The 13,098-nt window shown below is 31.4% G+C and overlaps 1 protein-coding gene across 1 annotated transcript; it reads right to left on the reverse strand.

The window, feature by feature from the left end:
• Positions 1-427: 427 nt before the first annotated feature.
• Positions 428-2,233, reverse strand: LOTGIDRAFT_62221 (hypothetical protein; the record flags this gene model as incomplete). The annotated part of the gene is made up of 1 exon (XM_009053582.1): positions 428-2,233. A coding segment is annotated over one exon (1,806 nt), but the record flags the coding sequence as incomplete, so codon positions are not given.
• Positions 2,234-13,098: the final 10,865 nt, after the last annotated feature.

Genomic DNA, 13,098 nt, shown 5'->3' on the forward strand with positions numbered 1-13,098 from the left:
TTGTTCTTGATCTTACTCTGCTTGTTAAGACTGGAATCAAACCAGTTCAAAAATAGAAAATTGCTGTCATGACAAAATCAAATTTGGAGCAAACACCTACCTTGTGAATAGGATGAGCTTTAAATGTAGAAAAGGATGTAGAACCAGATGAAGAACTGGTATTGTGTCCATTATCATTATCCAGACTAAAATTAACTTCTTTTGTCTTCTTCTCCTTTAAATCATCCAAATCATTGGACGAAAAACTTTCTTCTTTTTTCACTACTGAGTACATCTTTTCTTCTTCAATTTTACCCAAAATGGTGCGTTGTTGCCGCTCACGATCTATTCTCTTGATCAGACATATTGTGGTTACTATGGCAATACCTAGAACTAATGTAACAACCACCAAACAGACGACAATCAACATATTCTTATCTCGTTCACTAGCTTCTAATTCAGCAGCAGTACCATTAGATTTGGCCACATTGACATAGAATTTGGTCCGGGAAGATAGAGGTGGATTTCCACTATCTGACACCATGATCTCCAGTTTGTAGAGAGCTGAATCTTCTGGTCGAATTATTCTTGATAAAGACAGATCCCCAGTTATTCTATTCATATTGAATAGATGGCGATTGTTACCAGACTTCAACATATAGATGACCTTAGCATTGGATGGTTCATCTTTATCAAAAGCTCTCACTGTAGTGATGACAGTTCCAACTTGTGTCTCAAAGGCAATGTCTGTGGTAAAGTTTTGGGCGGTTGGATACTCTATGATTGGAACATTGTCATTATCATCTAATATATACACAGTAACATTGGCAGAGTCAGAAAAACCAGGAACCTGAGGATCACGAACATTCACCCCAAAATTATAATGATCATTTGACTCTCTATCAAACTTCTTCTTGGTAGTAACCACACCAGTTCGTGGATGAATATCAAAATAGTCTCTTGCCCAGGAGTTGATAGGTATTGTAAAAAGAAATTCACTATTAGCTGGAGAGTCTTTATCAATGGCTGTAACATTGCCTGCAGAGGCACCAGGATTTAAATTCTCCATTACATAGCAGAAAAAGACTGGCCTTTGGAACTTTGGTGGCTGGTCATTCTGGTCTAAAACTGTTACAATCACATTGACAGATTGAGATTTTGGTGGTTTACCATAATCTGTAGCAATAACATTAAACTTGAATTCTGGGATATCCTCTCGATCCAGACGGACTTTAGCAGTGATGATTCCTGAATCTCTGTCGATGAAGAAGAACTGAGAAGCTTGATTATCTAGAGAGTAACCAACTCGGCCATTTTCCCCATTATCTTTATCTCGAGCTGAAACCTGGAGAATTTCTTCACTGATAGCATTGTTCTCAATGATACTCCCTTTATACACTGTCTGACTAAATTCTGGAAAATTATCATTTTCATCCAGAACATGAACTATAAATGATGATGAATTCTCTAATGGAACACGACCATTATCTCTACAGGTTACAGTAACATTATGACTAGTCTGAGTTTCATAGTCCAATTTCTTACCCAGCACAATTTTATAACTATCATCAAAAAAGTTCTCTAGTATAAAATGAGAGTCACTCATGGTACATACGACATGTTTATTATCACCATCGTCTTTATCAGATACAGAAACATGGGCTACAAACTTCTTGGTATCTACAGCTTCAGAAATATCTGTTCCTTCTGGAGTCAGATTGATGTTGATTTGAGGAACATTGTCATTTTCATCCTTGATGTCAATAGTAACTAAAGCTTGGGAAGAGAGGGGAGGGGTACCACTATCTACAGCTTCTACCATGAACTGATACTGTTTGGTTTCTTCATAGTTAATTTTACCAACAGCATAAATTCTACCAGTTTTGGAGTCAATATTGAAGGCTTCTTTGATTTTGTTGTTGACTCTTGAAGAAAATCTGTATGTCAGTTCACTGTTACTTCCTGCATCTGTATCAATAGCTACCAGTTGTAATACAGTTCTGTTATACGGGATGTTTTCATAGACTGATATATTGTAGGTAGTGTTTAAAAAGACTGGACGATTGTCATTTACATCTGTGACTGTAATATCAATTATAACTGAGCCAGTTCTGACTGGATAACCACCATCTTTAGCAATGACCTTGACCTGGAATCTGTCCCGTGTTTCACGATCTAAAGGATGTTTAATTACGATTCCTAAATCAGAACTGCCATCCCAATTCTCTACAACTTTCAGACTGAAGAGTCCAGAGCTTGGAATCATATTGTAAGACTGAATGGAATTGTTTTCACCCATATCCTCATCAATGGCACCACTGGTTAATAAAACATGTCCTTTTGGTACTGATTCTGGAACACTGAGACTGATAACTGATTGAGGAAATGTTGGTGAATTGTCATTGACATCAGTTATCACTACTTTCACTTTCATCAATCTATATAAGTCATAATCATTGATAACTGGATCACGCATATAAATTGCTATATCTAGTATAACTGAACAGGTTTTTTGTAAAATACAAATGGCTTCCCGATCGATTATTGTTGCTGTTCTTATTGTGGAACTTTTTTCATCTATTTTAAATAGTTTAGCATTCGGATTGCCTTGGGTAAAAAATGTAAATTTTAATCTTTGAAACTCAGATTCTGTGATATTTCCATATAATAAACTGTCACGCGCCACGTTTCCTACAAATGTGTCATTTTCTTGATTCTCACGTAAATTATAGGTTAGAGCAATTTTCTGTCCAAAGGCAGAAGACACAAATATGAGAAACACACACAAACTTTTAAAAGACGCCATAATTATAGAGATACTTTCACTTACACAAAATAACATTCACTCGAAAACATAACAATTATAATGTACATCCATAAAAAACTATTTCCATAATGCTAGTATGATATTATACAAGTCTTTCTTCTCAGAAGAGTACGTAGTTGTAAAAAAAAAAAAATTTCTATGATGTGTGGTGTTCAAATGTTTTTTATACACTGATTTGAAATGGCTGCAATCTGAAATATATAAGAGGGGAAGTCATTAAACACATGTCTATACTATAAAAACAACAACAGAGATCATCAATAAATATGGCTGAATTGAAATCCAAAAAACATTAAAGTTAAAAAAAAGTCAACATTTTGGCAAGAATTTGTATAAGAATTTCCGATTTATTTTTACAGCAATATCTTCTCTAGTTCTTTGATATCTAGTTTTGATAATAAAAGTCAATCAACTAGCTTTAATGATATCACTAAATCAACAAATCAGACCCTAAAAACAACATACCTGACTGTCCAGACCCACAAAATCAATAACACAGACCTAATATTACCACTACAACCCTCACCCATCAACTGATAATTCATGTATATTTTACACCAAGCAAATATACTAATTACTTCACAAATACTGATAACTTTCTAGTGTTCATGGTATTTGTACATTGTGTTGTCTATTTAACACTTTTTACCTTTTCTCACCTTTTTAACACCTTCAGTACAATAGTTTCTAATGTGACAATTAATTATTATGTAACAATAGTTTCTAATAGTATCTTTTGATGTTATATTGAAAACTGAGATACAGGTTTCACAAGATAGACAGTCAGGATGAAAATACTTTGGGATGAGAATTTCAAGTCAATTCACTGAAGATTTTCTTCTCATGGCATAGGTGGCATTTTTCTGACATCCATTACTGAAGTTTCTCATGCCACCTCTAAGTGCTAAATGAAGCTGACATATTTCTGTTTTTTTCATTGAGATTTTGATGTCAAGGACAAGGTATTTTCAACATAGTTATTCTGCTTCAATTTTTGTTTAATTAAGATGAATCTCAATGCAAGTATCTAAGGGCAGTAGTCATTTGTCTCTCGGATCAGAAAAACATACAGATTTTCTCAGACCTCAGACCATTGTGTAGTCACTTCCTTCTCCATGATGCCTGAGGACATCTTTTATTTTTTTACTAAAATTCAAATCAATTAAATCAATATTATGTTAAGGAAGGATGTACAAAGGTTCAGATTACAATTTAAAGATCAGAAGAACAATCATTAATAAATGATTAATTTGAAAAAAAGATCAAAGAAACAGATTAAAAGATTAACAGTATCCTGATCTTCCTGAGAATGATCCTGTCTCCTGAATCATAACATCAAGTGTATTATCTTGAGGTTAAGCTGATATCTAATAACAAATCAAAATAACGTTTTTAAATCTTTTTTTTTTAATTCTCAAAATAAACAAATTTTACACAGATTAAAGATCTTTTTAAAATGATAAAACAAATAAACATACTATTTACATTTTTTTTAAGACATGTCTGGAACATTCTTAAATTCTTAATCACAAGGCAAAAATATATTTATGATGTTTAGGTAAAAAAAAAGGAACATTTATGCGTTAACTGAAATTAATTTGCATCTCTTTTTATTTCAAAATGGAACATTTCTTTTTAACAAATTTGAATACTTGGTTAGAAATTCGTAATAAAGTTCCTGGCCTTGAAATTTTGACAGCTTTGGATATTGAAAACATTTAAAGATTGTACTACAGGACTATTACACACATATCCAAGTGGTTTCAGAAAGAAATGGATGAACATCTGGATGTGATGCTGATTAGAATATTTTATGTCTGGTAAACTAACAGTTGAATTCTAATTACATTGAAATAATAGAACAATAATTACACTTTAACCCTTTATCTTCCACACTGATTAACCCTTATTAGTTCCAATCAATTTTTCTATTGTTTCTGGTGTTAATCGACAACTTTACTCTGACTTTAAGATGTTAGAAGCTCACTTTAAACAAAGGGAGGTGATGCTAATTTGAACTGAACAACTCTTCAAAAGAGAAGAAATTAGCATTGGCAACCTATTGTTTCTATTTTGAATATCTGACTTTTAGAGAATGAAATTGCTTTTAGACAATTGACTCATCAAATATTAAAAGATTCTGAAACAAACTATCACTTTTGCTGCTTTAAGATCTCACACTAAGCCTTAAGTTGTGTCTACTTCAGTCATGCCAAAACATAACAGAGAATTTAAGACAGGTCAAGAAGCGAGTCAAGTGCTTCAAAAGTCCAAGCAATGAATGTGCTAGTATTGAATATGCAAGTAAAATACTTGGACTTGGAATTTTCAAAGCTTCCTGCAATGAATTTAGAAAATTAAAATAAGCAGAGATAATTTTTGATTCAATTCAATATGACGGCTAAGAGTCCTAAATCAATCCTGGAAAATGTTTGAATATGCAATTAATGATTCAAACTGAATACTTAAGTCTATTTTCATCTTCCATTGGCAAAGAATTACCATAGATTTGATTTGTTAATTAAAATAAAAACAAATCACAAATGAATCTAAAGTATTAGAAAACGTTCATATTTTGGGTGTAAAATTCAACACATTTGACAAGTTAAAACAAAGGCTTTCATTGTGAACAGTTCAAGAAACTGATCAAGGATTCTCTGAGCGAAGTGAATGAATATGCAGCAATTAGTCAGCTAACGAGTCTAAAGTTAATGACTGACTTTAGAAAAGGGTTGCTAATGTGATTGAAAGGTACTTGAAACTGTCATTCAATGCTAAGAGCTGGAATATTTCTATAGTTAAATTGAATCAAACCTACTTCATACTGCCAAAGTTATAACTCTTAAATGATTTGTAGGCAAGATCAAAAAGAATTAGGACTGAATGCAGAATTAAATGGATAAATTAATGTTCATTTATTCTTTAATATGGAACTCCTTCAGTTGGTCAAACTGACAGAGATAATCTATTTTATTGACCGTTTTATTTGGAAATGTTGGTCATCAATTCTCCAGGAATCAATTAGTTCCATCTTGTTTAATCTCAGAGATTAAGTGGCAAGAGTTCAGGCTGCTCATCTTAAAGAAAGATCAATATATAACTTATACAAATACTACTGCAATGATATCTAAATCTGAACCAAATCAACTTCTTGTTTGAGATTTGATGATGTAAACAATGTTTGCTTTTAAATTTCTTTTGTCTTCATTCGTCAAATTTTGATCAGAAAATTCGGATAGAAAACTCTATTTCATTTAACGGTTCAAAGCAATTACAACCAGTCTTTATTTTCTTCAGAACTAATAATCCAGAAATTTTCAACATCAATTCTAATAACGAATGTTACTCTTCAACCAATCTAAACTCTTTGGCACCAGATTTATAAGAATCATATAATTCCTGTTTTCTGATTCATCTATGACTGAATTGATATATCAATAATTTTATTGGTATCAATATTTAAGTTCCAGAATCAAATAATACAGACTGGAATAACACACTATGTCGTCAGAGACTGGAATTAAATCTTATAAATATTGACCACTTTATATAATATACACTTCATCTTATACTATATATATTATTAATATACCAAGACTCATCAATTACTTTGAGCAATTCCAGGAATTAGGCGCCAAGGGTTCAAATCTTGAAGTACTATTACAGCAATCAATAAGACTGACATAAGATAGACTTGTCTTAATAAGTTTACTATCAAGAAGTATATATACTATAGAGCAATTTAGGATTCAGAGTTAAAATTGGTTTGTCTTAAACATCAGTTTATTTTTGAATAATGGAAAATGGTCTACAAAATGCAGCAATATACTGATAATCGCTTTGCCATTCAAGTTTTCAAGACACACTTCGGCATTTGGTGTAATCATGCCTTACCTTAAATAGCTCAGTAGTCAGTTAGATTGTTGTCTCATAGGTGAAATACTCCCAAGTTAGAAAATTCTAATTCCATGGCAAGTGCAACTGGTATCATACATAAGGGAAAACATCATATTCATGATTTTAAGTTAAATTCTAAGTCTGCTAGATTATATTCTATCTAATCAGACAAGGCTTAACTGACTAATTAGTCAATACCAATCAAGTAATTACTAGTATTAGTAGGTGTCTATTAGAGTAAAGAATGGGTAATTGTACTAGTGGAATGACCATTTTCATCTTAATGGTTCCAGCTACCAGCTGCTCTACCATCAATCTTTAACATTAATGACTTCTCAACAAATATAAAGTTACATTTAGACTACTGTCCTTGCATGATCACTTCAAAAGAAAAACACTATCATAAAATTTTGTGCCGAAATAATTTCGCTTTTGTCTTGACCATGTAATTTATGGTAATTTAACATTAAGCTTGGGAATAATTTTGAAAAAAAGACTTCAAATTGGACTCATTTCCGAAGCAGTCGTTCCGTTTCCATCCATGATTTTAAAAGAATGAAATGAGTCCAATGTGTTTCGAATTTTAACCTACCAACCAAATTCCATTCTCTATTCTATAACTGGTACTTAACAAATCTGCTGTGTCATAAAGAACATAACTTAATTTCTCAAAGCTGGTGGAATTCATTTCCGATTCAACATAACTCCAGACCAATCTTATAAATAAATATTACATTTCATAACTTAAAACATCTGTCAAAATTTATTGGCATGGCTTCTGTTGTTCTAATGAAATTTCTATCACCATGTAGCAACAAATTTAGTAAAATCCACAAAAACAATCCATTAGTCAATTCAATAAAAGAATTATGATGATTAAAAAGGTCGGATATTTTGTCAAAAAAAGACAAATTGGTGTTTGTCTGACAGCCATTTTTATCATTTGTAGCACAATAAATCATACAAGTACTGTCCATCTTGACCACTGTCCATCTGAATTCCCTGATGACCAATGCACTAAACCAATATTGTAATCAGTTGATTAGGCAGTAGAAAGGGAACAATAGATACAGAAGTTAAAAGGTTACCGAAAAGCCTGCTTTTAGACACCCATCTGGGATGACAAATGGTCATAATTGTTACTTGTATTGTATAGAACTGTGAAAGCAAGTTGCATTATTTCACTCTGAAGTCAGACAACCAACTGTTCTGTACTGACATAATGATGAAGAATGTGTAACTTGCTGAAAGGATGTTGAACCCTCCCTAAACAACCGACTGTGCTGAGAATGTAGAATTCATGTACCCTCCACACAGTATTTATTTAAACCTTTTCCTCACATTTTCACAGAAGCTCTCATAATTTCTCCATTTTCTAATATACATTTTGAACATAGCATCACCAAACACATAAATGACTTTTTCTCTTGGTTGAAAGTTATTCTAGCCAATTTTGAGTTAAATCTAAAAAACAATTGTCAACTACTGTCTGTTATATGATTTTCATTCAGCAATATTGTCAAACTTGACTGGCAAATATATAATATAAGCATTATTCTGCGAAATCCCTATATTTTAACTGAAATTTCATTCATCAATGGATGATGCAGTCAAAAGTATCTGGTAATTTTTTTTAAGTAAAATCTTACCTTAGACTTGTTAAATCCACTACTGTCAGAAATAAAATGATGTTCAGTTATATTGTGGACTCTCTTAAATCATATCCAGTGTGAAAACTAAACTAATGATGTCAGATAAATGAAAACACAAAACACCCAAAGTTCATTACCAGTAAACTTCATATATTGTCTTCTTAAAGACACCTTTCTCCTTCAGTGTGAAAAGTCAATTTAAACAATGATGTAACTTAATGTCCAGTACAATCCATCCTAAAGCAAAACAATACCTTCCAATTTGGACCAATACCAGTACATTATAAGAACAATAGTGACCAATCTTGGCTCATTACTAATGGACACTAGCACAATAGCCCACCATTTTAAGTAAAATAAGAAAGAATTCTGACCAATCACTAGTATATTAACATTGAACACTGAACACTAACACAACACATAACACAATACATAACACAATAGCATCCAATTTTAACACAATATTAACCAATCAAAGATGGAGACCGACTCCTTTTCAATGCCTAAGACTAACAGTTTGTTGTTAAAGTGTGTAGCAAATTGACCAAACCTAACTTAATGATGCCCCAGGGTCAGTTTTAGACCCAGTGATATAATTGGTCAATAAGATTTCTATGTCCAGTTAATGTCCAGTAAATTGACCAGTAAATGGACAAGGGAAATAAAATAAATTTATTTATTTAATGCTTTTAAGTCTACCCTTGATTAGCAAGAGAATGAGAAAATTTAAAGCCCCTAAAGTATTCTAATGTATGTCTACTTTACATACATTGCCTTCTTAAATACAGGCTTAGGGTATACATCTTTAGCTTGAAGTTAGTTTGAAGGGTACTTGCTGGTTCAAGTAGACCAAAAGACAACCCATTTCTTTTCTTCAAAAAATTCAATGGTTCTTAGCAAATTGAATGAAAGAATCAAAGGGATTCTGTAACTTTTTCATTCAAAAAACAAAGGCATGTTTTAAACCACTTGAGTTGATGTAAGAAGCATAAGAATTTCTTAGGAATTTTTCATTTTCATCATTGAGTTGGCAGCTTTTCTATCAAAATTATGGTGAAAGAAATGCAAAAGGACTCTTGCACAGAGACTTTTTTTGACATCCATTGAATACAAGATTATGTTGCTAAAAAACAAAAAATCAGTAAAAATTGCTTATCCCATCTTAGGAGGTGAAAAAAAATCATTCACAGAACTTGAATATTTTTTCTAATATTTCATATTTTAATTTCGAAACTCATAAATAGCTCAGATATTTTTTACTAGTTTGTCAAACTTTCATACCCTATAAAATCATTCATAAATCATTCTTACAATTAAAAGTCCAAGATGGTTTGATTTAGTCAAAAACCTGTACTATAAGCCCCCAGGTTTAGCGAACACTATCAAGATCCCCTTTGTGCCTTGATTTATTAGTTTTTTATAATGATCAGAGACAATCCAACTTTAACACAAAATAGACAAGGCATACATCAAATCCAAAGAGTAACAATCTTAAATCATTATATATTTTCAATTTATGAACTGTTGTTGTTTTTTAAGGCTATTAAGTACTGTTTTAAGTATGTGATGATGACTATAAATTTTGAATCTGATGCTGAGATTTCTATTGATAGATTTGCAGTTAAAATCAACTTTTTAAAGTTAAACAGTAAGAACAAGATTTAAGAAGATTTAATTGTAGTTAAACTTTTTTATTCTGATAAAAGACACATGTAGTTCTATCAGCTGGAACAGTAAAAACTTTTATCATTGTTAATGGAAGCAGAAAAAAAGCCGAGATAGTTAGACAGGTACCTGATACTCAGAAGAAAATATTCATGTTCATATTGTATCTGTTCTTATAAATTGGTTGTCATGGTTTACCCTAAGCATCAGTTTCGAACAAAAAAAATATAAAATTCTCAAAAATGTTGGAATTGGCAATTGTGATTACCAATATTATGTGAAATATCAAAGAGTAAATTATCAATTATTCCGAAATTTGTGTAACTGGTATTAGGAAATCGGGAAGTTTTATCTACAAGATTAGTGGTAGATTATAGCCCACAGTAGTTGTATTATACTGACATATACAATAGGCCAATACCATCCTCAGTGGAATATCAAACTAATATTAGATTTAATATCTGTACAGATTGATTGAAGTTGACCTGTATCACTAATCAATTATTCCCTAGTGGTTACACCTTTCATATTATCATAGACCTTTTATTGACTAACACATCATCTAAACCATCGGCAAACAAATAGATTAGACTGATGCATAATGACACAAATTATCATTTATTCTTTCAGGCGTCTCTATCAAATATATCAGATAGATGTTTGATATAAAAATTCAGTACCTTCTAATTCCTAAGCTTAGCAGTTTGACCTAACCAGGTTTAAGGTTTAGATCAAAAATATGTTAGTACTTGCAACAATTTCAACTTAGTATCCCCTTTGCAGTAACACCACATCATTAGGACATACATGAAATCCATGGTGGGTTCCTATGTTGCTAAACTATAGCTCTATTATGATCCAAATTGTGTCCTTATTGTACACTATGTAGCATGTATCTCCAAGAATCTCTTATGGAATCATGTACAATCTAAGTACAGGTTCTTAGACTTTTAACATTATAAGCTCAGTGGAAACTGAGTGTCAATTATTAAATCGTGTACAAACTAAGTTCTATTTGTAACAGTAATTGTATTAACATGTATGTGAGATTTGTAAAATCTATGGAGAGATTACTAACATGTCGAGAGATTATTGCATGTCTTGGGAAATTATTTCCACCATGTCTGCCAGATTAATGACTAATCTATCCACTAATTTTACATCTCTTCATCTGTCAATCAAAGCTAGATTGGTAATATTGAGTTGGTATGGTACACGGTCTACTAGTAATTACTAGTACTTGCTGGCTATTGTTAGTTCACATGCAAGGCTTTTAACCTAGTCGTGGCAACAAGACAGTTGAGTTCAGACTTGAAGTTCTGCTTGATTAGGATCAATTAAGTGTTTTTCTTTCCCCGACATGCAATACTTATCTTGAATATTTTGACCTTACTTTGACTGCCTTCTTACAAAATTAACTTAATTCAAAATGGATCTTTTTATAGTGATCAGAAATGCAATTAAATCATTATCAATTATATAGACTTTCTGAACGTGATTCAAATACACAATGTTATCTTAATGGCAAGGTCCAAAATTCAAACCTATACCACAGGATAATGTGAGAATTTACTTTTCCTCTGGGGAGTTCACAATACAAATTTTGTCAACGTTATCAAACCTAAATCATCTTTAAGTTGAAAAATGTCAAGACATTGTTCTAAAATTTTAACTAAAATAACATTGACTTAATAGTTCATTATGACTTTATAATAGTGCAATACCAATAAATAACTCTAAACGTTCTAGTGGATATTCTTATCAAATAATGACCAATGTCAAGTGTTCAAAAATAACACCCAGGATTAAAATTTGACACTCAAGTGTGTTATAATTTAGTCTAACTTGTTCTTTAGGATGTTCCTTATTGTTCTCTTTGACATTAAGTACCGTATTGTTATTTTAAAACTTTGAATTATTTTCTTAATCATTACCTAATTATCCATGATATAGTTGTATTGTTCCAAATATAAAGAAATTTCAAGGGAAGAATTTTCACAAGTCACCATATTGTTCTCTTGGCATGAAGTTCGTATTGTTTTCTTAAATTACTCCTTGTTTTTTCATGTTATCCAATTCAAGTTTAAATGATGCAGAAAGGAAAAGTGAGAAAATGAAATAGAATTGAGGTTTATGATAGATTAACTGTGACCATATTATTATAACTGACATCAAGTAGATATTGTTATTTTTTTAACATTGTACCATCATTGAATAAATACATCCTTTGGAAATTAACTGGTAAAAGTGTCTTTGGACAATTTGGGCAATGAACTATATGGCTATTACCCATGATATTTTGTTCAAAATTTCAGGGTTTAAAATTTGATATAACCTTTTATCATCAGCAAGAAAAAATCTTCAAAATTAGTCATAAAAAACAATCCCAAAATCAAAGATATTTAAGTCTTCATCAGATATCAACAGCAATTGCAACCAAATAACATCAAGCATCATCAAACAGAATATGCATGCAATGGCATTGAAAATTGTAGACCTTTCTCCATCATTCTTAAAAACTTACTTTCTAGTTACCTCAATAACTGTCCTCTCCAGTCAAACACAACTATCCATTGTGTCAATTTAAGTGATGAAAATGTCCAAATCTTGCTGTATTTACTTATCAACAAGTGTATATGTTATTAACAACTAGATATATCTACTTGTTAACATGTTATATTAACAGTATTGATGTAAATTGATAACTGACATATTAGCTAATTATGACAATTAGGTGCTGATATCCATTTAGATAAACAACACTGGAAATTTATCAATACTATGATTAAAAATTTTCAAAAAAATTGGATGAAAATTCTCAAAAACTTGGATTACAAATTTTCAAAAAATTTTATCCACAATAACCACTTTAGTAGATTTCACTAGCAAGATATAGCATGCTCATATCTTCTTGAAAACCTGCTGCAACTCTATGACTGAGTTTTTCACAACTTCTAGAGACTTCTAGAGATTCAACATAGCTGTAATATTATTTGGGTTTCATTATTATTGAATTTTATTAATGAAATTTAAAAAATTACTTTAAAAAAAGAGAAGAATAGAATTTTAAAAGAAAAG

Source organism: Lottia gigantea, assembly GCF_000327385.1.
Source record: "Lottia gigantea unplaced genomic scaffold LOTGIsca_20, whole genome shotgun sequence".
In the NCBI taxonomy this organism is placed as follows: domain Eukaryota; kingdom Metazoa; phylum Mollusca; class Gastropoda; family Lottiidae; genus Lottia; species Lottia gigantea.